At 42.3% G+C, this 26,881-nt stretch overlaps 1 protein-coding gene across 1 annotated transcript in view; it reads left to right on the forward strand.

The window, feature by feature from the left end:
- The window catches only part of LOC124615670 (cytochrome P450 6k1-like), a 134,080-nt gene extending 109,355 nt beyond the window's left edge, over positions 1–24,725 (forward strand). The window contains exons 6-8 of the mRNA XM_047143698.1: positions 9,548–9,769; positions 21,319–21,570; positions 24,422–24,725. Of these exons, the coding sequence (XP_046999654.1) occupies positions 9,548–9,769; positions 21,319–21,570; positions 24,422–24,588 (641 nt within the window). The 3' untranslated portion in view covers positions 24,589–24,725. The remainder of the gene's footprint in view (positions 1–9,547; positions 9,770–21,318; positions 21,571–24,421) is intronic.
- Positions 24,726–26,881: the final 2,156 nt, after the last annotated feature.

Consider the following 26,881-nt stretch of genomic DNA (forward strand, 5'->3'; position numbering starts at 1 on the left):
AAAACCTTTTGAAGAATATTTGCTCCAATACACTCTTTAAGATTCTTAAGGTAGCAGTGATAAAGAGCAGTGAGTGAAAGGCTATCTACAACTTTTAAAGAGACTAGACTGTAGATTTTACAATTGAAGTACTTGAGAGGGAAACAGTAGTTCAGAAGGAAATGAGACAGGACTGTAGCCTACCTCCGATGGGATTCAATCCTTACAGTGACAAAGCAGTATGAGGAACTAAGCCAAAATTTAGAAGAGGAATTAAAATTCAGGGAGAAGATAGAAATACCCTAACTTTTGCCAATGGCATTGTAATTTTGTAAGAGACGTTAAAAGACTTGCAAGACGAGGTGAACGGATAAGTTAGTTTTTTGAAAAGAGGTTATACAATGCGTAAATATAGACATTTCCGGCGTATGCTAATAATGGAAAGCTGTTATGTTTCCAACCGGATGGCACTGTCAGGATACCAAGACATTTCAGAGAGGGCCATAGTTTTCTCCTTCTGGCAAAGTACGGTACCCGTCGAAAGGTCATGTATGTTAGCTCTGTCACCCGACTGTAAACCAGCGAACCTTCCATCGCGTTATAAGATAAACATCATCAACAACAAACATAGGCAGTTTGATGTAATACAGTCAAATCAGGCGACACACTTCCTCGGATTGTGTCCCACCGAAATCTGAGCCCGGCGCATGTCTTCCACCAAACTAGACTTACGTGGCAGATCCAACTCAAATCTGTCTCAAGAGATATTCATAAATACTTGAAAGTCGTTAGCCACTGCTGTGATGATCGCTGATTTCGTAGTCAAACGACATATGACAATTCTATCTCTTTTATGGAAATTGCACAACATTAATTTTTGCCTAGAGTTATCTGCCAAGATTTGCACCAGGCACTGTTACAGTGCAAGTCTATCTGCATATAACTACAAATTTAAGACGGTATCACAGCTATGATTCTTCAAATAGCCTTATAGAACCATAGACGGTGTACCGAACATCATTTAGGCGAATGCATATTGTGGACATTACTGGCTCTATTGTTGTACGGCCGATGACACCCCCATTTCTGACGCTGCTTCTCCATTAAGAAAGACGTGCTTCTTGCTACAAAATATTCAGTTCAATCATAAACGCATTATTATATTTTATTGGTATGTATTTTGTTTACTATGCGACAGTGTGGAACTTTACCGAAGGCGTTCTTTGAGTCAATCTGAGTTCCGCTTTCTATTAGAATCCGCGCACCACACTGAGGCCGATGCACAGTGACTAGTTTTCGTGTCCAGTACTCTGGGTGAATTAATTCGGCTGTTCGGAAAGGGAAGCCGACATTTTCCGCCCGTTTCTGGCCGGCCGGTAACGCCAGAATCGAGAAAAACGCCCTGTAATTTTTCTCAAACGATTTAAACAAATTATTGGCTAAAACAATCATTTTTGCATTACTTACAGCTCTACACGTCAGCTTCAGGATGACCTGCCCATCATTTTGTTAATGGTCATAATTATTGCGATATTAACACTTCAATAAGACACTATGCGAAATTAGAAAAAGTTTGAAATGAAAAAAAAGAGGTCGCTATGGCTTTGTGTTGGGTGCATATTACATAATATGTTGCTGTATATGAAACTCAGCTAAAATACTGAATTTTTCTTTAGACTTGGGTGGAGGTCTTATCTGTCACCAGTCTCGAGAAAATTGATCTGATGTAGCACACTTATTTACGACTGCGCGCGCCAGCCGTAAAGCCAGAATGAAATATCCACAACATTCCTCATATTTCATAAACGATTTGAGATATCAAAAAGAGATTTTGGCAAATAATAACAGACAAAGAGGAGAGTATTTTGCCATACGACAATCACACAAAACTTCATTATCTACCATGTTATTCAAGTAACTACAGACTTCTTCGATGAAAGATAACACGTTCAATTTAGTACTGAGGATGCACTTGTTCGTAAGCTAATGACCTTACTTTGCCTCATTTCCTTACTAAATAAACTTAATGAACCACTGTTTCAGAATTTTCTCCCAATCGCATCTGCACAAAATTTTAAATTGACACTGTGTAAACTCCACTCTGTTTTGCCAAAAGAAGCAAATTTTAATATGGAAATAATAGAAGTATAGGCTTTACTCAAAATACGCCATTCGTGATGCTTCTCTGCAAGTTACAAATTCTTAACGAGCCAAGTGAAAACAAATCGCTGCGTTTGTTGCACTTTTCAGAGTGACTCTTTTCAGGTAGTAACCAAAGCAGAGGTGTCAGTAGATCTTTTTGAATGGTTGCCATACAAGTGTGGATGTGGACGGGCTCCACTTAATATTTAGGAAAAAAAAAAAAAAAAACAGCACAAGCTTCAGTTTAGTACGGCACTTCCCCTCCAGCGCTCAGAATTTAGCCTCCAACCCCAAACACTGACGCTCTGCCCACGCGTGCCTTGCCGACTGCCCAGACACCTGTCACGTTATTTCCCGCCCTCTCTGCCATCTGGAAGCTGGGTTCCACTTGTTCGGTGCTTGGATAAATCACGTCGCTTCGTACGGCTGAGTCAGTTAATTTAGCAAGCTACACAAGCACTTTTACGTTCATGTGAACTCTAACAAATCTTTTCCAATGTACCCGCTGTCCGAATAGTACACCAGTAGCAATAGCTGAAGTTTTGGTGGGTAACTTCCAGTCATTCGTCTGGCCTTATAATGATGAGGAGGTTGTGTTGTTGTTGCGGTCTTTAGTTTGAAGAGTGGTCCGATACAGCTATCCATGACAGTCTACCCTGTACAAGCCTCTTCGTCTATGCGTAACTACTGAAACCGAAGTCCATTTGAACGTGCTTACTGTTGTGAGCCTGACTGTCTCCCTAGGACTGTAACTCCACCTCCCCTCCGCCCCACCCACAACTGACGACTTTTTCATGCTTTCAGATGCATCTCATCAGTGAAAACCTTCTGTAAGAAAAGTTGTTCCATGAATTTCTGCCGGCCGAAGTGGCCGTGAGGTTAAAGGCGCTGCAGACTGGAACCGCAAGACCGCTACGGTCGCAGGTTCGAATCCTGCCTCGGGCATGGATATTTGTGATGTCCTTAGGTTAGTTAGGTTTAACTAGTTCTAAGTTCTAGGGGACTAACGACCTCAGCAGTTGAGTCCCATAGTGCTCAGAGCCATTTGAACCATTTTGAACCATGAATTTCTCTTCTTCCCGCATTGATTCAACACCTCCTTGTTAACTATCATGTTCTCAGCACACTCCTGTAGCATCACATATCAAAAGTTTCTGTTCTCTTCTCGTCAGAATTGTTTACCGTCCACATTTCACTTCCGCACAAAGCTACGTTTCAAATAAATAGCTTTAAAAAGGATTGCTTAACACTTCAATTTTGTTTTCGGTACTAACAGATTTCTCTTTGTCACAAACACTTTCCTTGCTGTCGACAGTCTGCGTGTTATGTCCTCTCTGCTTCTACGACAGTGCGTAATTTTGTTCTCAAAAGGACTAAACCAGTTTACTAACCCAATTTTAGTGCCGCTTTGCATAAACTACACTACTGGCCATTAGAATTGCTACATCACGAAGATGATGTGCTACAGACGCGAAATTTAACCGAAAGGAAGAAGATGCTGTGATATGCAAATGATTAGGTTTTCAGATCATTCACACAAGGTTGGCACCGGTGGCGACACCTACAACATGCTGACATGAGGAAAGTTTCCAACAGATTTCTCATACACAAACAGCATTTGACTGGCGTTGCCTGGTGAAACATTGTTATGATGCTTCGTGTAAGGAGGAGAAATGCGTACCATCACGTTTCCGACTTTGATAAAGGTCGGATTGTAGCCTATCACGATTGCGGTTTATTGTATCGCGACATTGCTGCTCGCGTTGGTCGAGATCCAATGACTGTTAGCAGAACATGGAAGCGGTGGGTTCAGGAGGGTAATACGGAACGCCGTGCTAGATCCCAACGGCCTCGTATCGCTAGCAGTCGAGATGACAGGCATCTTATCTGCATGTCTGTAACGGATCGTGCAGCCACGTCTCGGTCCCTGAGTCAACAGATGGGACGTTTGCAAGACAACAACCATCTGCACCATCAGTTCGACGACGTTTGCAGTAGCATGGACTATCAGCTCGGAGACCACGGCTGTGGTTACCCTTGACGCTGCATCACAGGCAGAAGCGGCTGCGATGGTGTACTCAACGACGAACTAGGGTGCGCGAATGGCAAAACGTCATTTTTATCGGATGAATCCAGGTTCTGTTTACAGCATCATGATGGTCGCATCCGTGTTTGGCGACATCGCGGTGAACGCACATTGGAAGCGTGTAATCGTCATCGCCATACTGGCGTATCACCTGGCGTGATGGTATTGGGTACCATTGGCTACACGTCTCTGTCACCTCTTGTTCGCATTGACGGCACTCTGAACAGTGGACGTTACATTTCAGATGTGTTACGAACCGTGGCTCTACCCTTCATTCGATCCCTGCGAAACCCTACATTTCAGCAGGATAATGCACGACCGCATGTTGCAGGTCCTGTACGGGCCTTTCTGGATACAGAAAGTATTCGACTGCTGCCCTGGCCAGCATATTCTCCAGATCTCTCACCAACTGAAAACGTCTGGTCAATGGTGGCCGAGCAACTGGTTCGTCACAATACTCCAGTCACTACTCTTGATGAACTGTGGTATCGTGTTGAAGCTGCATGGGCAGCTGTACCTGTACACGCCATCCAAGCTCTGTTGGACTCAATGCCCAGACCAAGGCCGTTATTACGGCCAGAGATTGTTGTTCTGGGTACTGATTTCTGAGGATCTATGCACCGAAATTGCGTGAAAATGTAATCACATGTTAGTTCTAGTATGATATATTTGTCCAATGAATACCCGTTTATCATCTGCATTTCTTCTTGGTGTAGCAATTTTAATGTCCAGTGGTGTAATTCACTCGGGAACGCCTGATTTGACTGTATTACATCCAACTGCCTATGTTTGTTGTTGATGATGTTTATCTTATAACGCGATGGAAGGTTCGCTAGTTTACAGTTGGGTGACAGAGCTAACATACATGACCTTTCGACGGGTATCATACTTTGCCAGAAGGAGAAAACTATGGCCCCCTCTGAAATGTCTTGGTATCCTGACGGTGCCATCCGGTTGGAAACATAACAGCTTTCCATTATTAGCATACGCTGGAAATGTCTACATTTACACATTGTATAACCTCTTTTCAAAAAACTAACTTATCCGTTCAACTCGTCTTGCAAGTCTTTTAACGTCTCTTACAAAATTACAATGCCATTGGCAAAAGTTAGGGTATTTCTATCTTCTCCCTGAATTTTAAGTCCTCTTCTAAATTACTAAACGGCTGGCAAACGGCTCGAAGGACCAATTCTCGAGTATTGTTTGTCTGTCGTGGACTCTTACCAAGTCGCATAGCGAAAGAGATAGAAACGATTGAAAGAAAACCGATTCATCAAAGGTTTCTTTAGTCAGCGAACGAGTGACACTGCAACTCTCAACAAACTGCGTTGGCAAGGGAAGTGATGGGCATCCAACACACAGATCCGCGCGAAACTGTGCTTAGAATGAAAATCGTTCATTGCAAAAACAGTGATACGAGCCGTTCTCGAGCAAAATGCGTGTCTTACCATGAGAGACGTTATGTCACCCATTCACGGTCTAAGAAAGGAACTTTGGTACCGAAAAGAAACAAAATTCGCTGTAGTATTATCAAAAACACAATCGAAAAGAACACAACATTACGAGCGTCGTAATAGGTACTTCTTTAGCAGTATAAGCTCGACATGAGAAGAATCGTTGATTTTGTAAGACTGAACTGTGGGAACTACAAATAAAGTTACACTACGTCATTTCACTATTAGACCTCACTCTGTGCTACAGAATCCACTTTCGTCACCGAAATACTAGCCGGTGTGACAATACGCGTGTCAAAAGACAAGTTATGACACTGGCATTATCGTTTCAAAGCGTAATTAGTGTGACGTTTGATATTGGACTGCTTGAATGCCGAAGTAATGTCGAATATGGAAGAGTGGATTCAGTTAGATGTACATATTGCTCTGTTTCACTTTGCTTTGACCACTTCACTAAAACCCCACATCTGCACTTTGGAGGCTGAGTAACTGTGTGAAACAATCAGACCAGTAGAAAAAATTTATTTTTCAGACAGCGTAACTATTGGAAGCAGAGGGAAATGTAGCAATTGTGGTATTGTTTCGTGCAACCATTTTTATTTTAAAAACGAGCTCACCGACGAGCCAGAACATTACGACCATCTGTTCAATACCGTGTTGGTTCACTTTTCAAACACAGTACAGCAGCGACTCTGCTTGGACTGGATTATACAAGTCCTTGATAGATTTCCAGAAGCACGTGGCACCAGATTTCTGCTCACAGGCCACAAAATTCCCACAAATTGCGGGATAGTGGTTTGTAGGGAGTCAGATGGCGTCAGATATGTGTTACAATCAGTACAGATTATGAACATTTGCTGGCTAAGATATCAGTGTGAGTTCACTATCATGCTCCTCAAAGCACTGCAGCACTATTCTGGAATTGTGTCTCGGTGAGTTATCCTGCTGGAAGATGTCATCGCCATCAGAGAAGGCTTCCACCATGAAGTGCCGCAGGTGGTCCGCAATATGTTCACATAGTTCAAGGCTGTCACGCTGTCTTCGTGTACTACCACAGATCCCACGGAAGCCCAACTCAGTGTACCCTACCCCATAATTCTGCACTGTGACGCGGAGCACTTTTCAAGCAGCCATTCGCTTGGACGACGGCGTGTAAAGACCCAACCATCGACAAGATGTAACAAAAAATGCGATTCATTCGACAGGCGACACGTTTCTATTGATCCACGTTGAAAACTCAGTGATGCTGTGACCAATGCAATAGTAACTGACGATGTCGTTACACAGGAAGACGTAAGAGTCGTGTGAGCTCCGAGTTCAACAATGGCATTTGAACTGTGTACTGCAAAACACTTGTGCCTGCACCAGGATTGTACTCTGTCGCTGGATCCGCCACTGATCGCTCTCTATGCTGGATTCCACAGTGGGGGATCCTCAGCCTCATGTTTTGTGGTGAGACATGGACTTCTAGTACCATAAAGCCTACGTGATATTCCACCATTGCTTCAACCACTTTCCGTAGGTGCTCACGACAATAGTACCCAAACAGGTGACCAGCTTCGTCGTTTCAGAGATTCTGGTTTCCAGCCACAGGGCCATAAGAACGTGCCCTATGTCAAAACCGCCTGTATCACTGGGTTTCCGCATTAGCAGTCCATATCTTCACTATAATGACTGCCCATTTGTCTCTCTTCCGCTTGCGTTCTTCCCTTACAGTGTCACGTGCCCTCAACACCACCAGGAGGCATTCAGACTCGCCATGGTCAGTGGTCATAATGTTTTGGCTCATCATTGTGAATGAAGTACCAGCATACATTAAACTTAGTATAGCTCCTCCACCTGTATGGCTCAAATGGCTCTGAGCACTATGGGACTCAACTTCTGAGGTCATCAGTCCCCTAGAACGTAGAACTCCTTAAACCTAACTAACCTAAGGACATCACACACATCCATGACCGAGGCAGGATTCGAACCTGCGACGTAGCGGTCTGGCGGTTCCAGACTGTAGCGCCTAGAACCGCACGGCCACTCCGGCCGGCCCTCCACCTTTAATCCACGTTCATAACACATCAGCAGGACTTAAATTACTTCTACGAACGCAATGTGGTTTACCAACGGCAACACATGCATCTGATATTGCAGAATATGACCATACAGTCTCACACCGCATTGGAGTCTTTTAATCGGCGACAGCCCTAGGGAGAAAGGTTTCCACCATGTAATTGCAGCAGTATTATTCTTGTCGATGCAAAATACATGTACTTTGGTCCTGTTACATCAATATTTTGTTTAGTTTGGTGATAGCTCGGTCCACAGCTTTTGTCAAATTTTTAAATGAAATCAGTTCCGCTTTTAGCTTTTAAAACATTATTTATTGCAATTGCAGTTTCGATATGATGTCATTTTCAAGCATTTTGGGATGTTGTAACCCGCTTAGTAATACAAAGCCGTGATATACTGTGTAAGAGTAGTTACATGACGTGCTGTGAATTTATCAACTGTTCCATATACCATATCCTCTACAGAGCTGGTGAAATAATGATGTGAATACTGAAGTTTAAATTTCATGTAGTGGGCGTGGTAACTGTATCACAAAAGCGGCAGAGACATCTGCAACAGGTGATAAATTCACAACACCTCATACAACCTGCTCTTTCGCAGCATGGCGCAGCTTTGTGTTGCTGAGTGGGTTACAACGTCCGACAATGCTCGAAAATTACAACGTATCGAAATTCTAGTTGAAATAAGTAACGTTTTAACAGCCAAAACCGGAAACGATTTCATCGAAAAATATATTTTCTTTCTTCGTGTTACCGACGTTCCTCTGCAGGACCTTTAATAGGTGTTAATTCAGATGTCTCTTGTGGCAAGACGCGCAGCTTAGCATGCGAATGGCTCATATCACTGTTTTTGGGATGAGCGGGTTACACTCTAAGCATATTTTCGAGAGGTTCTAAACGTCCGAGATCACGCACATGTCTTGCGAGAGGGGCTGCAAGAGAAACGTTGTTCATCGCGGATAGCCTTACTCACTAAACTTGGAATGTCAGATTTGCTCCGCATAGTACGACATAATGACCGCAACGCTCAAATCAGAGGAATTCGGGCTCATTCAGAGGACTGACAACGGGTTATTTCCCCGTATACCATCCGAGTGTGTGATAGAGAGAGAGGTGAAGAGAAGGGGGTGGGGCGAGATGGTATTAGTACATTATGCATTCCCTGCGACATACCGTGCAATGGCTTGCGGAGTCTAATAGATGTAGACGCTCGCCGCTTCCTATTGACCACGTGTGGGAGGTAATCGAGTGAGTTCTCATCAGTCGCTTATCACCGTCGGTCTCCAATTACTGCGCACAGAGTGTTGCCTCGGGCTTGGCAGCTCACGGGTGCTCATGGACTCCACCAGAAGCGTCAAGTGAGGAGTCTTGGTGCCCACAGGTGAAGAGGACAGCAACTGGTGCGTGGTTGCGGAGCGTCAGGGAGCGATTAAGGATAGGACGTTCACTCACAGTGCTTTTATTTCATTTTATTTCACGAACGTCGCAGATATGTTGTCACCGTTTTAATACTTTTAAATATGTGTTGGGTTTCCGCCACCTGATCGCTGGACGCATTATTGATTTGTGTTGACTTTGATCAAAATGGTTGAATGCTACCAATTATCACTGACAAAATACCGGTATAACAACCTCTACATCACTTCCGAGAAATGGGTGGTATTGAAATCTGAGAGCGTCAGCGAAGAAACAGAGCTAACCTCCTTAAGCAGGCTGGGGACTCAGAGGAAATATTACGTCATTTCATTAAGATATTTTGTAGAGTCACCAAACTGTCGTTGTTTCTTCTTGGTTGCTAACGTCAAAATAATCCAATCCAACTGCAGATTTCCCACTGGAAGACCTGGCGGCAGAGTCTTTTGGGTTCTTCATCGCTGGCTTCGAGACTTCGAGTACCACAATTAGCTCAAGCCTATACGAACTGGCGCTGCACGAGGATATACAAAACGAGCTGCACCACGAGATAGATTCTGTGCTGATGCGACACGATGGCAACATCACGTACGACGCCATAACAGAGATGTCCTACCTAGACAAAGTTGTGTCTGGTGAGTTCCATACATTTATTTTATGACATGTTAAAATACTTCACGTTTGACAGATAATATATCATGGCCAATTTTTTCGGTTTTAATTTAGGCAGCTTCTTTTAGCCGAGCCACAGACACGACGGATAAAAAACAAAAAACTACAGATGATGTCGTGCATGGTATTTTTCCCCCGCCACCTGTTAATAGATTTGAAGTCTCTGTGTTCAGTAATATAATGGACGAGTTCATTGAGCGTCGGATCGTGATTTTGTTGGTTTGGTTGGTTTCTGTGGGGAAGCAGACCAGACAGCGTGGTCATCGGTCTCATCGGATTAGGGAAGGACAGGGAAGGAAGTCGGCCGTGCCCTTTGAAAGGAACCATCCCGGCATTTGCCTGGAGCGATTTAGGGAAATCACGGAAAACCTAAATCAGGATGGCCGGACGCGGGATTGAACCGTCGTCCTCCCGAATGCGAGTCCAGTGTCTAACCACTGCGCCACCCCACTCGGTCGTGATTTGGAGTTTCACAGTTTGTAACATATTTCTACTCCAGATTTTAAGTTAATGTTCATGTATAGTGTGATACGAGGTAAAAAGGTGTTTTATGGGTATCGATTCGCAATGAAATTATCTGTGTTTAGATTACAGCAAAGCAAAGAAAGTTACAGCCAATAAGGTATAGACCAGCTAATAATTTCTGATAAATATTTTAATTTGCCTTTCAATGTTACAAAAAAGAGACTTGCCAAATACGCGATAAATTTAAAATTTAAAACCAGTTCGGAAATGAAGGGCGACGTAAAACAATGCGCAGCGATTATGGGCTGCATATTCGGCACAGGCAGCAACATGGAGCCTCAGCAAAGCTGAAAATATCGCTGGTAACTATTTCTTTGCCTAAATCTAACATCACAGGATGCGGTTTTGTTTCTTTAGCAACCCTCTTAGAGGGTACGATAAATCAACATCGGTTCAGTTTTCTTGTTTCAGCTGAAGTTTCCTTAGGACCACACTTTTTTCATTCTTCGAGAATGTTGTTCATTCCCTCATTTCTTCCAGTTCTTGATTTGGTTCTGCAGCTATGTTCTGTTTCTTATTTTCTTCTTTCACATATTCAATATCTCTTCATACCATTCTCAACCATGTAGTTTTGGATTTTGTGATTGTTTGCTAAGTCAAAGATTTGTTTGGTTATTCTGTCATTATTGGTCAACATTCGTTTTCACAGAATTGTAATTTCCTTTTTCTCGTTACGTTTGTTCACTTCTCACCTTTCACATATAGTTCTGTATGTCATCTTATTCCGGATTTTGAATCACTGCTGCTTTAGGGCTCTTATATTTTTCTTAGGAGTCTTTTCTGTTAACTTTTATATCTTTGCGATCCCTCCCACAGTTTTCATTGTTTCACTGCACACAGTGTTTTAGGGCTGACGACAGATTCATAGTGTTTCAGTTTTGTGTTCCAGAAGTAAGGCTTTTTAATACTTTTGTTTCTTGTTATTTGAAAGGGCCTTTCCATTTGTAGTAAGAATATTCTAATCTCTACTGTTATCTTTTCCACCATATTTTTTGTATCCATTCTTCCAGATATTTAGATAAGTCTACTCTAAAAATTTTGCTGTCGTCTGTTTCAAGCTGTTAGGACGCGTTCATGACGTTTGTCATGAATTGAGTTTCTTAAAACGATAGTTGTAATCCTACGTTTGCTGCTTTATGTTGTAGTTCTGTAATTTTTTTTCTTGTGCACTTTCAAGTGAATCTGCAATTAGAGCATTACTATCTACGTGTGCTAGACAGTCTATACAGTGATCTTCATTGGCTTTGTTCTTGTTTGTATACCCTTAATATCAAAACCTTCCTCCATTATGTAATCAGTTTTTCAATTGCACAGTAGGGGTAAAAGCCATTTCCTTTTCTTATACCTGATTTCATTTACAAAGTTTCTGACAATTCTCTCATAAACTCTACTTTTCATGTTGTGTCGGTTACAGTAGATTTAATTATTTCTGTGGTTTTCTGGTCAAAAGACTCTTATAATGTTTAATTATGTATTTGTATTAACAGAATCGAACGCTTTTTTAAAATCTACAAATGCTATCACGTATTTCAAGCATCAGTTTGTCCCAGTTTTTATGGTGTGCTTTACGTTTATGACTTTTTCTACGCAAGACCCCCTCTTCCTGAACCTCCATGATACTCTTTTAACTCTGCTTAGAAGTGCCTTTCTACAAAATTTTGTAAACCAGTGGCAAGAGGTATATTCCTTTAATTGTTAAGATGTGTTTTACCTATCTTTATATGTAGGGTATGTCTTAGGGCAGATGTCCATTTTGCTGGCTGGTTGTTTGTCAAGTCTTTTCCCCTGGTGCTCAACTTGCGCCGTGATTTCTTTAATTTCTACAAATATTAGTGGCTTCTGGTCTGGATCTCTTGATGTTGTGTTGACAAAATTAAAATTTTCTGGTGGTGGAAAGCAGATGTGTAAGTGATAGAAACATTCTACAAATATTTTACAGCTTTCGTTGTTATTTTATGCAGTTTTGGATCATTCAACTGTAAGCTTGTAGGTGTCTTTTTCTTAAGGTGGTTTGGAACTCTCTGCAGAAGTGCCTTTCGTTGTCTTGTTTAAACTTACATTCTTTTGTTGTCAGCTGATCTTTCATATGTTGTAGTCTGACCATCTAAAGAGCTTTTGACGTTGTTTTTCTGGCTTCTATAAAGGCTCCTCATTTTTATTTGCATTCCATTGTTCCAGACTCTCTGTCTTTTGAATAATAGATCATCACAGTCATCATTCCACCAGGCGCGCACGTGTTTATTTTTGAGGAGGATGGTATCTTCTACTGCTCCTGTTTTGTGTTTTTGGAATTGTTCCCACGGTTCAGACATATTTTTCTTAGTAGTGCTTTATAAATTACGTCTTTAGGTAAGTTGATTGCGCCGTATTTTTAGACTGGTACTGGGTCCTTTTTAATTATGCATCTAATTTATATCTGCATTATGTAGATATAATATTCGGACTGCAAACAGCATTTTTAACGACTTCAACATTATTTGCATTCCGGAGTGTTTACATAATCTAGTTATTCCTCTCCACTAATCGGATTTGGTGATACACATGTAGTTTGCTTCCGAGGAAACTTCTTGAATACCACATACATTAGAAGTACACCACGTCCTCCATATAGGCTAGTAAGTTGTTTTCCATATGTCTTAGTTCTTTCATTGCAGGACATCTTCCTACTATGCACCTGTGATGCTGTTCCTCCAAGTAATATAATTTCTTGATGGAATTCTGTTTAACATGCAGCCAATTATTTGCCAAAATTCTTGTGTTAGCACGTCTTGTACTCTTTTTTTCCTTTAATTTATTGGCAAATGTGTGTTTACAGTAGTGTTTGTTGACTTAAAGGGTAATGTGGAAAGCCTTTCACTTATGGACTGAAGTTCTATTAATGAGTCTAACACTTTTTTCTTTACGATGACTCCTTACCAAATTGTGATATACGAGGGCAGTTCAATAAGTAATGCAACACATTTTTTTTCTGAAACAGGGGTTGTTTTATTCAGCATTGAAATACACCAGGTTATTCCCCAATATTTTAGCTACACAACACTATTTTTCAACGTAATCTCCATTCAATGCTACGGCCTTACGCCACCTTGAAATGAGGGCCTGTATGCCTGCACGGTACCATTCCACTGATCGATGTCGGAGCCAACGTCGTACTGCATCAATAACTCATTCATCATCCGCGTAGTGCCTCCCACGGATTGCGTCCTTCATTGGGCCAAACATATGGACATCCGACGGCGCGAGATCGGGGCTGTAGGGTGCATGAGGAAGAACAGTCCACTGAAGTTTTGTGAGCTCCTCTCGGGTGCGAAGACTTGTGTGAGGTCTTGCGTTGTCATGAAGAAGGAGAAGTTCGTTCAGATTTTTGTGCCTACGAACACGCTGAAGTCGTTTCTTCCATTTCTGAAGAGTAGCAGAATACACTTCAGAGTTGGTCGTTTGACCATGGGGAAGGACATCGAACAGAATAACCCCTTCAGCGTCCCAGAAGACTGTAACCATGACTTTACCGACTGAGGGTATGGCTTTAAACTTTTTCTTGGTAGGGGAGTGGGTGTGGCGCCACTCCATTGATTGCCGTTTTGTTTCAGGTTCGAAGTGATGAACCCATGTTTCATCGCCTGTAACAATCTTTGACAAGAAATAGTTACCCTCAGCCACATGACGAGCAAGCAATTCCGCACAGATGGTTCTCCTTTGCTCTTTATGGTGTTCGGTTAGACAACGAGGGACCCAGCGGGAACAAACCTTTGAATATCCCAACTGGTGAACAATTGTGACAGCACTACCAACAGAGATGTCAAGTTGAGCATTGAGTTGTTTAATGGTGATCCGTCGATCATCTCGAACGAGTGTGTTCGCACGCTCCGCCATTGCAGGAGTGACAGCTGTGTACGGCCGGCCCGCACGCGGGAGATCAGACAGTCTTGCTTGACCTTGCGGCGGTGATGACACACGCTTTGCCCAACGACTCACCGTGCTTTTGTCCACTGCCAGATCACCGTAGACATTCTGCAAGCGCCTATGAATATCTGAGATGCCCTGGTTTTCCGCCAAAAGAAACTCGATCACTGCCCGTTGTTTGCAACGCACAACCGTTACAGACGCCATTTTAACAGCTCCGTACAGCGCTGCCACCTGTCGGAAGTCAATGAAACTATACGAGACGAAGCGGGAATATTTGAAAATATTCCACAAGAAATTTCCGGTTTTTTCAACCAAAATTGGCCGAGAAAAAAAATGTGTTGCATTACTTATTGAACTGCCCTCGTATTTTACATAATACTCTTTCCTGATTTATCTTTAAAAGTTCGGAATCCTTCTAAGTCAGATAGGTGTTCGTTGGTATACTTTGTCTCTTGGAATGCAGTTATTATAATATACTTCTTTTTGAGGAAATATGTAATGTTTTATGTTTACCTGTTTTTAGAAAGGAGTTCATATTAAAGGTGGTAAGATAACTTACATTCTTATGTTTAATTTTGCGTCTTTGTGGCTTTAGTCAGATTTCAGTGCGCTCCGACTCAACTTTTGCATAATGTTATGACCCCCCAGAATCCCATTTCATTATCTTAGAAGTGAGACTCTGGTTATTCCCTGAGGTAGAATCTCTTACAAAGTACATTGTTGTGATGATTCCTGAAAGTGTTAGAGGAAAAGACTCTGTGAAGGTACAGATCGAGGTTGTTAGTTTCGAAGAGAAAATTTTCAGTAGCACGTCTGTCCACTTTGCCACTTGCTACAAGTCAGACGCGAAGTGGATTTCGCAGGATATCTCGCCAGGCTACTCTGGCATACTGATGGTCTTGCTCAATACATTCATGGCCTTTGAACATCCCACGTTACAGTCTAGCTCGCATTCCCTCTAAGCAGCAAGCTATGCCTCCCTACCTTATTGTCTGGATCCCTGTGTATTTGAGCTACCCCGCCATGACAAGGCCTAATCTATGGGGGAATGCTAATATTATAAAATAATATAATAACACGATGTCTATGTATGCTATTTGCATTAGTTGCAATTAAAAAGAAAGCATAAAAGTGCGTTTTTCTCGAAAGTCAGAACATCGTCACGGCCCATTTCTAAGCATCTGTATTATCTTATACATATACAAATTACGTGAGGTGCTTGATTTCATATATTAAGTTATGTGAGGGATAAAAACTGCGCCGGAGTGCTGAAGCTATTATCGTAGAGTGATTTGGTTCCTCAGTTGCAGAGTAGAACTTCTGAATTACGCGTTATAACACGCGTGCAGGTTTTTTTGTTTTTTATCTTTTTTTTTTTTGCTTCTCCTCAAAAGTTAGAATCCACACACTACCTGATGACAGTTTTCTGACTTTTCAAAATACGTACACGATATTCCATAAGTCCATGAAACTCGTACATCACAGCTCGGGGTTCCTCGTTTTTGAGTTACAAACATTAAAAAAAGATTTGCATCGCCCCAGTTCCCAGAAGTCCTGAAGATAGACGTCGACTGTGGATATTGTATCACAGACACAATCCCTTTGACTGTTCAGAGATGTCACTAAACTCGCCCAAAGATCTAAACAACCATGCATGAGCAGCGTTTATTAGGAGGAAGGGTCCGACAGCTGACCAGTTCCAGTCATTCCACCAGGAAGGAGGTACACAGCTCGTGTTTTCTGTAGTTCAACCAAGCCTAGTTCGTCATTACCGCGGTTCGATCTCGGCCGCATTGTTACTTTGTTCCAGGAAGTTCTCTGAACGAGGGAAGTGTCCAGGCGTCTCGGGGTGAACCAAAGCGATGTTGTTCGGACAAGGAGTAGATACAGAGAGACAGGAACTGTTGATGGTATGCCTCGCTGAGGCTGCCCAGTGGATTACCGCTACCTACGTATTATGGTTCGGAGAATCCTTGACAGCAACGCCACAATGTTGGATAATGCTTTTCGTGCAGCCACAGGACATGGTGTTACAACTCAAACTGTGCGCAATAGGCTGCATGATGCGCAAATCCACTCCAGAAGTCGATGGCGAGGTCCATCTTTGCAACCACGACACCTTGCAGTACGGATGGACGCCACAACATGCCGAATGGACCGCTCAGTATTGGCATCACGTTCTCTTCGCCGATGAGTGTTGCATGTGCCTTCAACGAGACAATATTCGGAGACGTGTTTGGAGGCAACCCGATCAGGCTGAACGCCTTAGACCTACTGTACAGCGAGTGAAGCAAGTTGGAGGTTCCCTGCTTTTTGGGATGGCATTATGTGCGGCCGACGTACGCCGCTGGTGGTCATGGAAGGCGCTGTAAACGCTGTACGATACGTGAATGCCACCCTCCGACCAATAGTGCAACCATATCGGCGAGGCATTCGTTTTCATGGACGACAATTCGCGTCCCCATCGCTCACATCTTGTGAATGACCTCCTTCAGGATAACGACATCACTCGACTAGAGTGTCCAGCATGTTCTTTAGACAAAAACCCTATCGAACATGCCTGGCATAGATTGAAAATGGCCGTTTATGGACGACGTTAGCGACCAAACACTCTCAGGTATCTACGCCGAATCGCCATTGAGGAGTGGGACAGTCTGGACCAACAGTGCCTTGATGAAATTGTGGAAGTATGCCACGACGAATATAGGCATGCAGCAATGCAAGAGGACTTGCTACTGGGTGTACGAGGTACCGAAATGTACAGCAATGTGGACCACCACTCTGAACTGAAGGTCTTGCTGTATGGTGGGGCAACATGCAATGTGTTCTTTTCATTAGCGATAAAAAGGGCGGAAATGATGTTTATGTTGATGTGTATTCCAATTTTCTTTACAAGTTCTGAAACTATCGGAACCGAGGTGATGCAAAACTTTTTTTGACATGTGTATTTACAATCTAATCAGTGACATAGCTCATTTGTCCTTGATGGCTACTAATTATCTGCAAACACAGTGAAATTCACATGTCTACGTACAACTATTGTTTTCTACTTTTTTTCTGATTTATGTTTTACTTCACATTAAATGCGTTTTTAATTCTCTGAAAGAGCATTTAGTTTTATAAGACCAAATATATTACAGTGAAAAAAATTGTGGAACTATTTCGATAACACTTCTGTCTGTTGTGTCTAAGCGTTTAGTCATGTCTGTATATAGCGTTTCCCAAAACTTTTCCTTGTTCAGATTTATTCACAAGGTCATAATTTCCTATTTAACTTCATGTATTATTTGAAAAATTCTTTTTTCGAAATGATGAGGAATGAATTAGTTTACATGTTATGTATAAGTGGTTAATGTTGTGTTATGTTAACCGGGGACCTCGAAACGACGGAGAGGCTCCGTCCCCGCCGCAGCCGCAGTGATCCACAACCCCACGACGACTATCGCATTCCACTTCACCCCTCCGCCGCCCCACACCGAACCCAGGGTTATTGTGCGGTTCGGCCCACGGTGGACCCACCCGGGAACGTCTCACACCAGACGAGTGTAACCCCTATGTTTGCGTGGTAGATTAATGGAGGTGTACGCGTACATGGAGAACTTGTTTGCGCTGCAATCGCCGACATAGTGTAGCTGAGGCGGAATAAGGGGAACCAGCCCGCATTCGCCGAGGCAGATGGAAAACCGCCTAAAAACCACCCGCAGACTGGCCGGCTCACTGGACCTCGACAGCCGGGAGGATTCGTACAGGGGACCGGCGGTCCTTCCCGCCCGGAAAGCCTTGCGTTAGACCGCACGGCCAACCGGGCGGGCGGTTAATGTTAACTTTAATAAACATTATAATTTTTAGTCCTACTCATACAACTAAACTTTACATATATCTCTATTTATTAATATTTTTACTGTCTACCAGTTTTTAAGTAGAAATTCGTGAGTGGAATACAGGGAGTTGTCCAAGAGGAATGATTTTTAACTGCAATCTAAAACTTGCCTGACTACCTGAGACACATTCTATGTTATAGATCAAGAATTTTGTTGCTGCATGCTGAACTTTATTCTGAGCCACCTGCAGCTGTAACAGTGGGTAATGAAGATCTTTTTTCCCCTCTAGTGCTGTAGGTGTTGATATCATCGTTCTTCTCAAATTGCGATGGTTTGTTTATGTCAAATTTCACTAGCGAATATATATATTATTACGGCGCAGTTAAAACGCCTAGCTCCTTGAAGACGTACCTACATGACGTGAGTTGATAAACACCACATTTTATTCTTACTGCTCCCTTTTGTGTAATCAGTCCTTTCTTTACCCCAGGAAATTATTCTGCATGAAATTATTGATTGGAAATAGGAAAATTATGTCAAAAGGTTGATAGATTTGTTTCCATATTCGCAGTTATACGAAGAGCAAACGTAGAGGATCTTACATATTTGAGGAGCTCAGTAATATACTTCTTCCAGTTCAAGTTTACATAAATACGTACATCCAAAAATTTGATGTATTTTACCCTTTTTAATGACCCTGTGCATGTTGAACACCAGTTGTTGGTAAGACTATTTGTTGTACAGAATTGATTATAGTATGATTTCATTTTTCAGAATTTCGGGAGATTCCATTTTCCGAAAAAATCTTAACAAGTCTTTGGATAGTATCATTTACCTATTCCAGTTGTCGTGTATCGCCGCCTCTACCAGCTCCTTCAATCTGTGCGCAGTCTTTTAAATACCCCGTACTGCGTCACATGTCCGCTACACCGTCAGGAAGCTTTCAGTCACACAAACATATGCTCCTAAGTTGTAAGAGGAAATACTATACGTGGTCATCTGCCACCCCGTTTATGAAACAGTGTTGGTTATATGAGCTACAATTAGCAGATTTAGAGTACTATAATTACATATATCGCGTCCACTCCACCTATTGTTTTTTCTAACACGGACTTCGTAGTATATTTTCATGAGTTTTTGTGGAATGCTCTCCATTAGTGACGTACCATTATTTCTACTTTATTTTGCACTAGTGTAATCTTAATTTTATTTTGGATCATCATGGAATATAATAGGTGAGAACAGTTGAATTCTGTCAAGTGCCTACAATGCAGCCATCAATTACAACACGCTCGCATGCTCTGACTAGGAAACACTGACTCGAAATTAGGAAGTGTCAGCTCCCGTTTCGTTTTCCTTTTCCTGACAAATAATTACGAAAATATCTTCCAATATCAATAAAGATCACCTATAAAACGAATGTCACCACATTACGGTACGTTAGTGTTTGGAGGGCCACGAGTGATTTATGAAGATCCTGCTGACACGATTAAAAAAAATTACTTCTCTGCTCGCGCTCAACAGCAGTTTCAGTCTACCTACTGGATGAAAGAATTACTCAATGTGAATTTTATTCTGACATGTTAGTACTTTTTGCTGTGACTGACAATTCGCAATTTTTTACAAACACAACTTTCATTGATACAAGTTCACAAGGTTGATGGCTGAACATAGAAACGAAAGGTAACCATAACGATGCCTGCAAAAGTCTCCTAATTGAGGCAAACAAAAGTTCACTTCTGATTTTCCACAAAGGTTCGTGGTAACACACTCACACACTAGTAACAGTCCAATACAGAGACAAAGACGTAATCTCCGTCGGTCGCAGTACACGAGGTAGGCATCTGGCGTGAACTTTGGGGCTGGTTCTAGCCTCTAAATAGCTGTCTCCAGCCATTCAGGTTTTGGCGTAGTGATACTTCCTGCAGGTCGTGACTCGAGCTCCCCCTGCAAGAAGTAGCGCTCGGCATGTCTGTTTCCATTATCTTGTATGTAAATAGCCGGTGTTTACCATGGTGCTTTTGGTACTCCTTGGGCATAGACAGTCTCATCCTCTGTGGTGTAATATGTGCTGCCGGCCCTCAGGGGCTGCCTTGGCTCTGGTATAACACTTTTTTTTAGGTTGGGCTCCACAGCTTTTACGAAGGCCTTTTAGTATATAGGGCCACAAAGAAGTTGAAATATTTCCAGTGGTGCAAGTAGATTTTTTTCATTATCTGGTAGATGTCGTGCCATTCTCCAGGCCATCTATGCAACAGATCCATCAGGTGCATTTCAGCCATTCTAAAGCTGCCCATATCGACCCTTGGTGATGTGAGTGTGAAGTCGAAATGCGAAGCATCAACCACAGCTAAACCGAGACCAAGCAGACCTCGTGTACTCATGGACTGGGACTGTCGAATTCGGCAGATGATGTTTGTAAAAAATGGCGTGGAATCAATGGAAGGAATGGCACAACAGTTCCAAAGTGATACCAGCTTTCCAGTCAGCACAGTGACTGAGCATACGGAGTTGAAAAGAATGGGCTAATATAGTTGAGAAGTTCCTCATATGCCAAACTTCTCGTTAGTAAATGCTAAGCACCTTTGAGGTGGTGTAAAGAGTGATTCCACTGAACGGTGGATGACTGGAAACGATTGGTTTGGAGTGAACAGTCGACAGATGCCTGGAGAATATTACCTGTCATGTTGTGTAGTGTCAACAGTGAAGCACGAAGGAGGAGTGTTTTACATAGTTAGGTTGTGGCGGAGAATAGCAGTCCTGAAGTAGAGTGGACTGCCCAGAGCCTTAACTGAACCCTATGCAACACCTTATGGATGAGCAACAACGTCGACTTCTTTCCAGACCCCATCATTACCTTCTTTGGTTTCGGTTCTTGAGGAAGAATGGTCTCTGATTCCTTCACAGAGATTCAGTCACCTCACTGAAAGTGTCCCCATTGGTGTTCGAGCCCTCATAGAGGCGAAGGTTACCTGCTCCTGGATAAATGTCAAATAAAAAGTGCTCGGCTATTTCAGATCAGTTAATGCGCGCATTGTACATCCATTAACATCTCGCACCACCAATTATTATGTATAAAAGGATAAAGCATTCTGATAGTTTACAATCATAGTTACGAACTGCCATGCGTACTATGTCAGAACCAGTCTGATTTCTCCAAAGCATACCAATTGCCACTGCATTGGTGAGTTAAGATGTGTTACTGCTTGTCAAAATGCCTGTAGCCTGTGACTGACTTCCCACTTCCTGTTTTCTAACAGAGACACTCAGAAAGTACCCGCCGCTGCCTTTCCTGAATCGCGACTGCACGGAACCCTACAAGATTCCGGACAGCGACGTCGTCGTGGACAAAGGAACAGGAATCGTCATCAGCCTCTTTGGACTTCACTACGACCCGGAGCACTTCCCTGATCCGGAGCGCTACGACCCCGAGAGGTTCTCAGAAGAGATAAAGGCCAAGAGGCACCCATACGTGTACCTGCCTTTTGGGGATGGACTTCACTCCTGCATAGGTTTGTCTGTTTGCAGTTGTCACGGCTAACATTCTTCAAAATGCACATTAATAGAAGTATACTACTGTAATTAGTAGCAGTACTAAAATAGTTATTGAAACAGGGACGAAAAAGTTGACAATACAATTAGGTTTAGTTTGTTTCTTGAGTTTCCTGGATCAAATACAAAGCATGAGCAAGTCTGAAACATTTACTTACGTAGACTACTTGTTGAGTATTTACAGAGAGATTTATTAGATCCACTTTACAATGTTAGTGCTGATCTTAAATCTAGATACGCCACTAAGATAGAAGAACACATTCCCATGTATATTTAATGCCATCTATTAGTAATAGATTTGTACGGTGGAAGAAGTTTGAATCACAAATTTTTATTAGATATTACAAGCATATGGGCCATAAAATAACATACTGCCAGAAAACATCGTGCTAATACCGTGTAATACCACCGCTTACTTCGATAATGCGAGTAAGAGAGCATATAAGTTTCTTCAGGTATTCCACACCATGGTGAAGCCATTTATTCTTGATTACCTGACAAACCCGGCATCACCTGATTATTCGCTTTGCCAGTTTTCTATTAGGAACGAAAACAACTGAACTGTGTTTGAGATATGTCGCTTATTTATCTTAAAACTTGATTTTAAACAATATTTATAGTCAGATGTCCAGGCAGCTGGGCGCATCTGCTTCGGGTGTCTACAACGGATTTTCTAAACGTCTCTTTGGCAACGCCTCTTCATAGCTGTGTTTGCAACTATTGTTTTCACTTACAACCGTTCGCGGTTTGCAGTTGAAAGCTACCAGATGTCAGGAATTTCCTGAAGTTGAGTCGACTGCAGGAGTATCTTAGTAGTAAAGAATAAATGCAATTTAATTTCGTGCATAGTGCTCAGTTTTTCACGCATCTCAGTGTCATATGTCCTCGACTATGTGTGTTACCATGATAAATTTTGTAGGTGCACTTAGCGGCCTATGCGGATACAATCTGTAAGATGTATTGCGAATGGCGTTATCAACACAGAAATAACAAATTTAAACGTCATGCATGATGCGGCAGCTTATCAAGCAGCTCATTGTCTATGACGTCATATCTCCTTAACTATGACAGGTAGGTGGTTCTTACCACGACAGCGATTGTCGCCTGACAGTAAGGGATACATGTACCAAGTTTGGCTGAAATCGGTAAGTGGGAAAACCGCACCCACATACATACGTACAGTTTTATAATATGTATGGATTAGATGGCGTAGATAAGGAGATATGACGTCATAGACAATGAGCTGCTTGACAAGCTGCCGCATCATGCATGACGTTTACATTTATTATTTCTGTGTTGCTAATGCTATTCGCAACACATCGTACAGATTGTGTCCGCATAAGCCGCTAAGTGCACCTACAAAATTTGTCATGGTAACACACATAGTCACTGTTCCTGAGTGTTACGACCAGATGAAACTAAAATAGACCAGCCATAGCTGCGGGGTTTTTGATTGCTGTTGAAGACGGCTCATTGGAACTACGACACACGAAATATTAGTTCACTTTATTACATGAGTGAATAAAAAGATTTATTTCGCTTGATACAATCATTTGCCACAGGAGAGTTTGATAATTTACAGCTGTCACTGACTATTAAAGCATCACTTGAGGCACTAATTTACAAACAGCTCTCTTGAAGTACAATGTTCAACACATACAAAAAGTACATTGCCATCTGAGGTTTGAATAACTCTTCAGTCCTACTCGATAATGTTGACTGCTTCAGCTGAAGTCGCGATCCGGGGAAGAGTGTTTCAGTGCTCGACTCTATATTGACCTCTGTGTGTGGGGGGGGGGGGGGGGGGGGGCGCTACTGTGCTGAGGTACAGGGCATATCTTCTTCAGCCTCTCCCACTCATCGTTGTAGAAACCTGCAACACTTCGCTGATGTCTTTAGTATCCATGTGCGTTACCGACTTCAGTGTGGCACCTTGACCTTTGGACGACACCAAACTGTTGCTTTACACCATTTGAAAAGAAGCAAAATCCCAATATATATGATACTTACTACACACACCTAATCTCAGCCGTCATTCATCTCACTCCATCTATGACCCATGGTGCACCACAGTTACCTCGGTGCCATTTTTGTATAGTACCATTTTGCCATGTACAGTTTTCTTCAACCACGGGCCCCTCGAACAGTTTACAAACCTAGCCAGTTCGGAAATGGGCTGGTAGCCGTTGGTTATGTCCTTTTGAACTTCAGATATATCCTTCCGTTTCCGCAGTACGATAACGACTGTGGTGTTTTCAGTGTCCCCTCGACATACTTTATATGCCCTCCACTGCCAGTGCTGGCACTTGTCCTGTGTGAGTGGTTATTGCGAGCTAATGTCGAATATAGGTGGCGATCGGATTAATGGGACTGGACCGTGTAGTTTCTAGGCATTTTCTGCTTCTAGCTGCTTTACGGTGCGAGTATGACCTCAGCTATTTTGTTTTCCTAGGAACATACCAATGATTACATCCCACTACTGTTAGGTGTGTAGAGTGTTGGGGCTTCATACCATTTTGAATCCGCATACCTCCGCAATCTTATTAATACGTGTTTTCGTGCAGCTAATTTATGGTATAACTATTATTCCTCTCACATTCATTCTTGATGCGGCACCAATTTATCAAAAGATTAATGAAATTGAATCTTTTATATTTTTTCTCACTACTGAACTACATGAACAGTAAAGGCAAAACATGATTTTGAAATGTTTCACTGGCAAACCCCAATAGTCTATCTACATGCCGAGATTTTTAATTGATGTAATTAAGTTATCAGCAATAAATCGAGCCTCATTTGTTTGTGTTGCAGGTATGCGACTCGGTTTATTGCAGAGCAAAGTGGGTCTTGTCAACATTCTGTCCAAGTGCAGCGTACGGCCTACTGAGAATACTACCAGGCATATCACCTACAACACCAGAAGTATACTGCTCTTGCCCACAAAGGAAATCGAGCTGAGATTTGTGAAACGAAGCTAGGAGACTCATTACGTTTCAAACAAAAAATAAGGAGCAAGTTTGAAGACTGTATCTCTCTGAATCACCTGACTACTCTGCAGCAGGGGTTACTGTTTGTTTTATTTTGTAATAATAAAATATAATAACTATAAAGCAAATTTCTAACGTTTACTTTCTTCTTCCCAGTATGGACAGAATCTAGCAGAAATATGAATATATGACTACATCTACATCTACATCTATACTCCGCGAGCCACCTTACGGTGTGTGGCGGAGGGTACTTATTGTACCACTATCTGATCCCCCCTTCCCTGTTCCATTCACGAATTGTGCGTGGAAAGAACGACTGCTTGTAAGTCTCCGTATTTGCTCTAATTTCTCGGATCTTTTCGTTGTGATCATTACGCGAGATATATGTGGGCGGTAGTAATATGTTGCCCATCTCTTCCCGGAATGTGCTCTCTCGTAATTTTGATAATAAACCTCTCCGTATTGCGTAACGCCTTTCTTGAAGTGTCCGCCACTGGAGCTTGTTCAGCATCTCCGTAACGCTCTCGCGCTGACTAAATGTCCCCATGACGAATCGCGCTGCTTTTCGCTGGATCATGTCTATCTCTTCTATTAATCCAACCTGGTAAGGGTCCCATACTGATGAGCAATACTCAAGAATCGGACGAACAAGCGTTTTGTAAGCTACTTCTTTCGTCGATGAGTCACATTTTCTTAGAATTCTTCCTATGAATCTCAACCTGGCGCCTGCTTTTCCCACTATTTGTTTTATGTGATCATTCCACTTCAGATCGCTCCGGATAGTAACTCCTAAGTATTTTACGGTCGTTACCGCTTCCAATGATTTACCACCTATGGCATAATCGTACTGGAATGGATTTCTGCCCCTATGTATGCGCATTATATTACATTTATCTACGTTTAGGGAAAGCTGCCAGCTGTCGCACCATGCATTAATCCTCTGCAGGTCCTCCTGGAGTACGTACGAGTCTTCTGATGTTGCTACTTTCTTGTAGACAACCGTGTCATCTGCAAATAGCCTCACGGAGCTACCGATGTTGTCAACTAAGTCATTTATGTATATTGTAAACAATAAAGGTCCTATCACGCTTCCCTGCGGTACTCCCGAAATTACCTCTACATCTGCAGATTTTGAACCGTTAAGAATGACATGTTGTGTTCTTTCTTCTAGGAAATCCTGAATCCAATCACAAACCTGGTCCGATATTCCGTAAGCTCGTATTTTTTTCACTAAACGTAAGTGCGGAACCGTATCAAATGCCTTCCTGAAGTCCAGGAATACGGCATCAATCTGCTCGCCAGTGTCTACGGCACTGTGAATTTCTTGGGCAAATAGGGCGAGCTGAGTTTCACATGATCTCTGTTTGCGGAATCCATGTTGGTTATGATGAAGGAGATTTGTATTATCTAAGAACGTCATAATACGAGAACACAAAACATGTTCCATTATTCTACAACAGATTGACGTAAGCGAAATAGGCCTATAATTATTCGTATCTGATTTATGACCCTTCTTGAAAATGGGAACGACCTGCGCTTTCTTCCAGTCGCTAGGTACTTTACGTTCTTCCAGCGATCTACGATAAATTGCTGATAGAAAGGGGGCAAGTTCTTTAGCATAATCACTGTAGAATCTTAAGGGTATCTCGTCTGGTCCGGATACTTTTCCGCTACTAAGTGATAGCAGTTGTTTTTCAATTCCGATATCGTTTATTTCAATATTTTCCATTTTGGCGTCCGTGCGACGGCTGAAGTCAGGGACCGTGTTACGATTTTCCGCAGTGAAACAGTTTCGGAACACTGAATTCAGTATTTCTGCCTTTCTTCGGTCGTCCTCTGTTTCGGTTCCATCGTGGTCAACGAGTGACTGAATAGGGGACTTAGATCCGCTTACCGATTTTACATATGACCAAAACTTTTTAGGGTTCTTGTTTAGATTGTTTGCCAATGTTTTATGTTCGAATTCGTTGAATGCTTCTCTCATTGCTATCTTTACGCTCTTTTTCGCTTCGTTCAGCTTTTCCTTATCAGCTATGATTCGACTACTCTTAAACCTATGATGAAGCTTTCTTTGTTTCCGTAGTACCTTTCGTACATGACTGTTATACCACGGTGGATCTTTCCCCTCGCTTTGGACCTTAGTCGGTACGAACTTATCTAAGGCGTACTGGACGATGTTTCTGAATTTTTTCCATTTTTGTTCCACATCCTCTTCCTCAGAAATGAACGTTTGATGGTGGTCACTCAGATATTCTGCGATTTGTGCCCTATCACTCTTGTTAAG

This window comes from Schistocerca americana, chromosome 5, assembly GCF_021461395.2.
Source record: "Schistocerca americana isolate TAMUIC-IGC-003095 chromosome 5, iqSchAmer2.1, whole genome shotgun sequence".
NCBI classification, from domain to species: domain Eukaryota; kingdom Metazoa; phylum Arthropoda; class Insecta; order Orthoptera; family Acrididae; genus Schistocerca; species Schistocerca americana.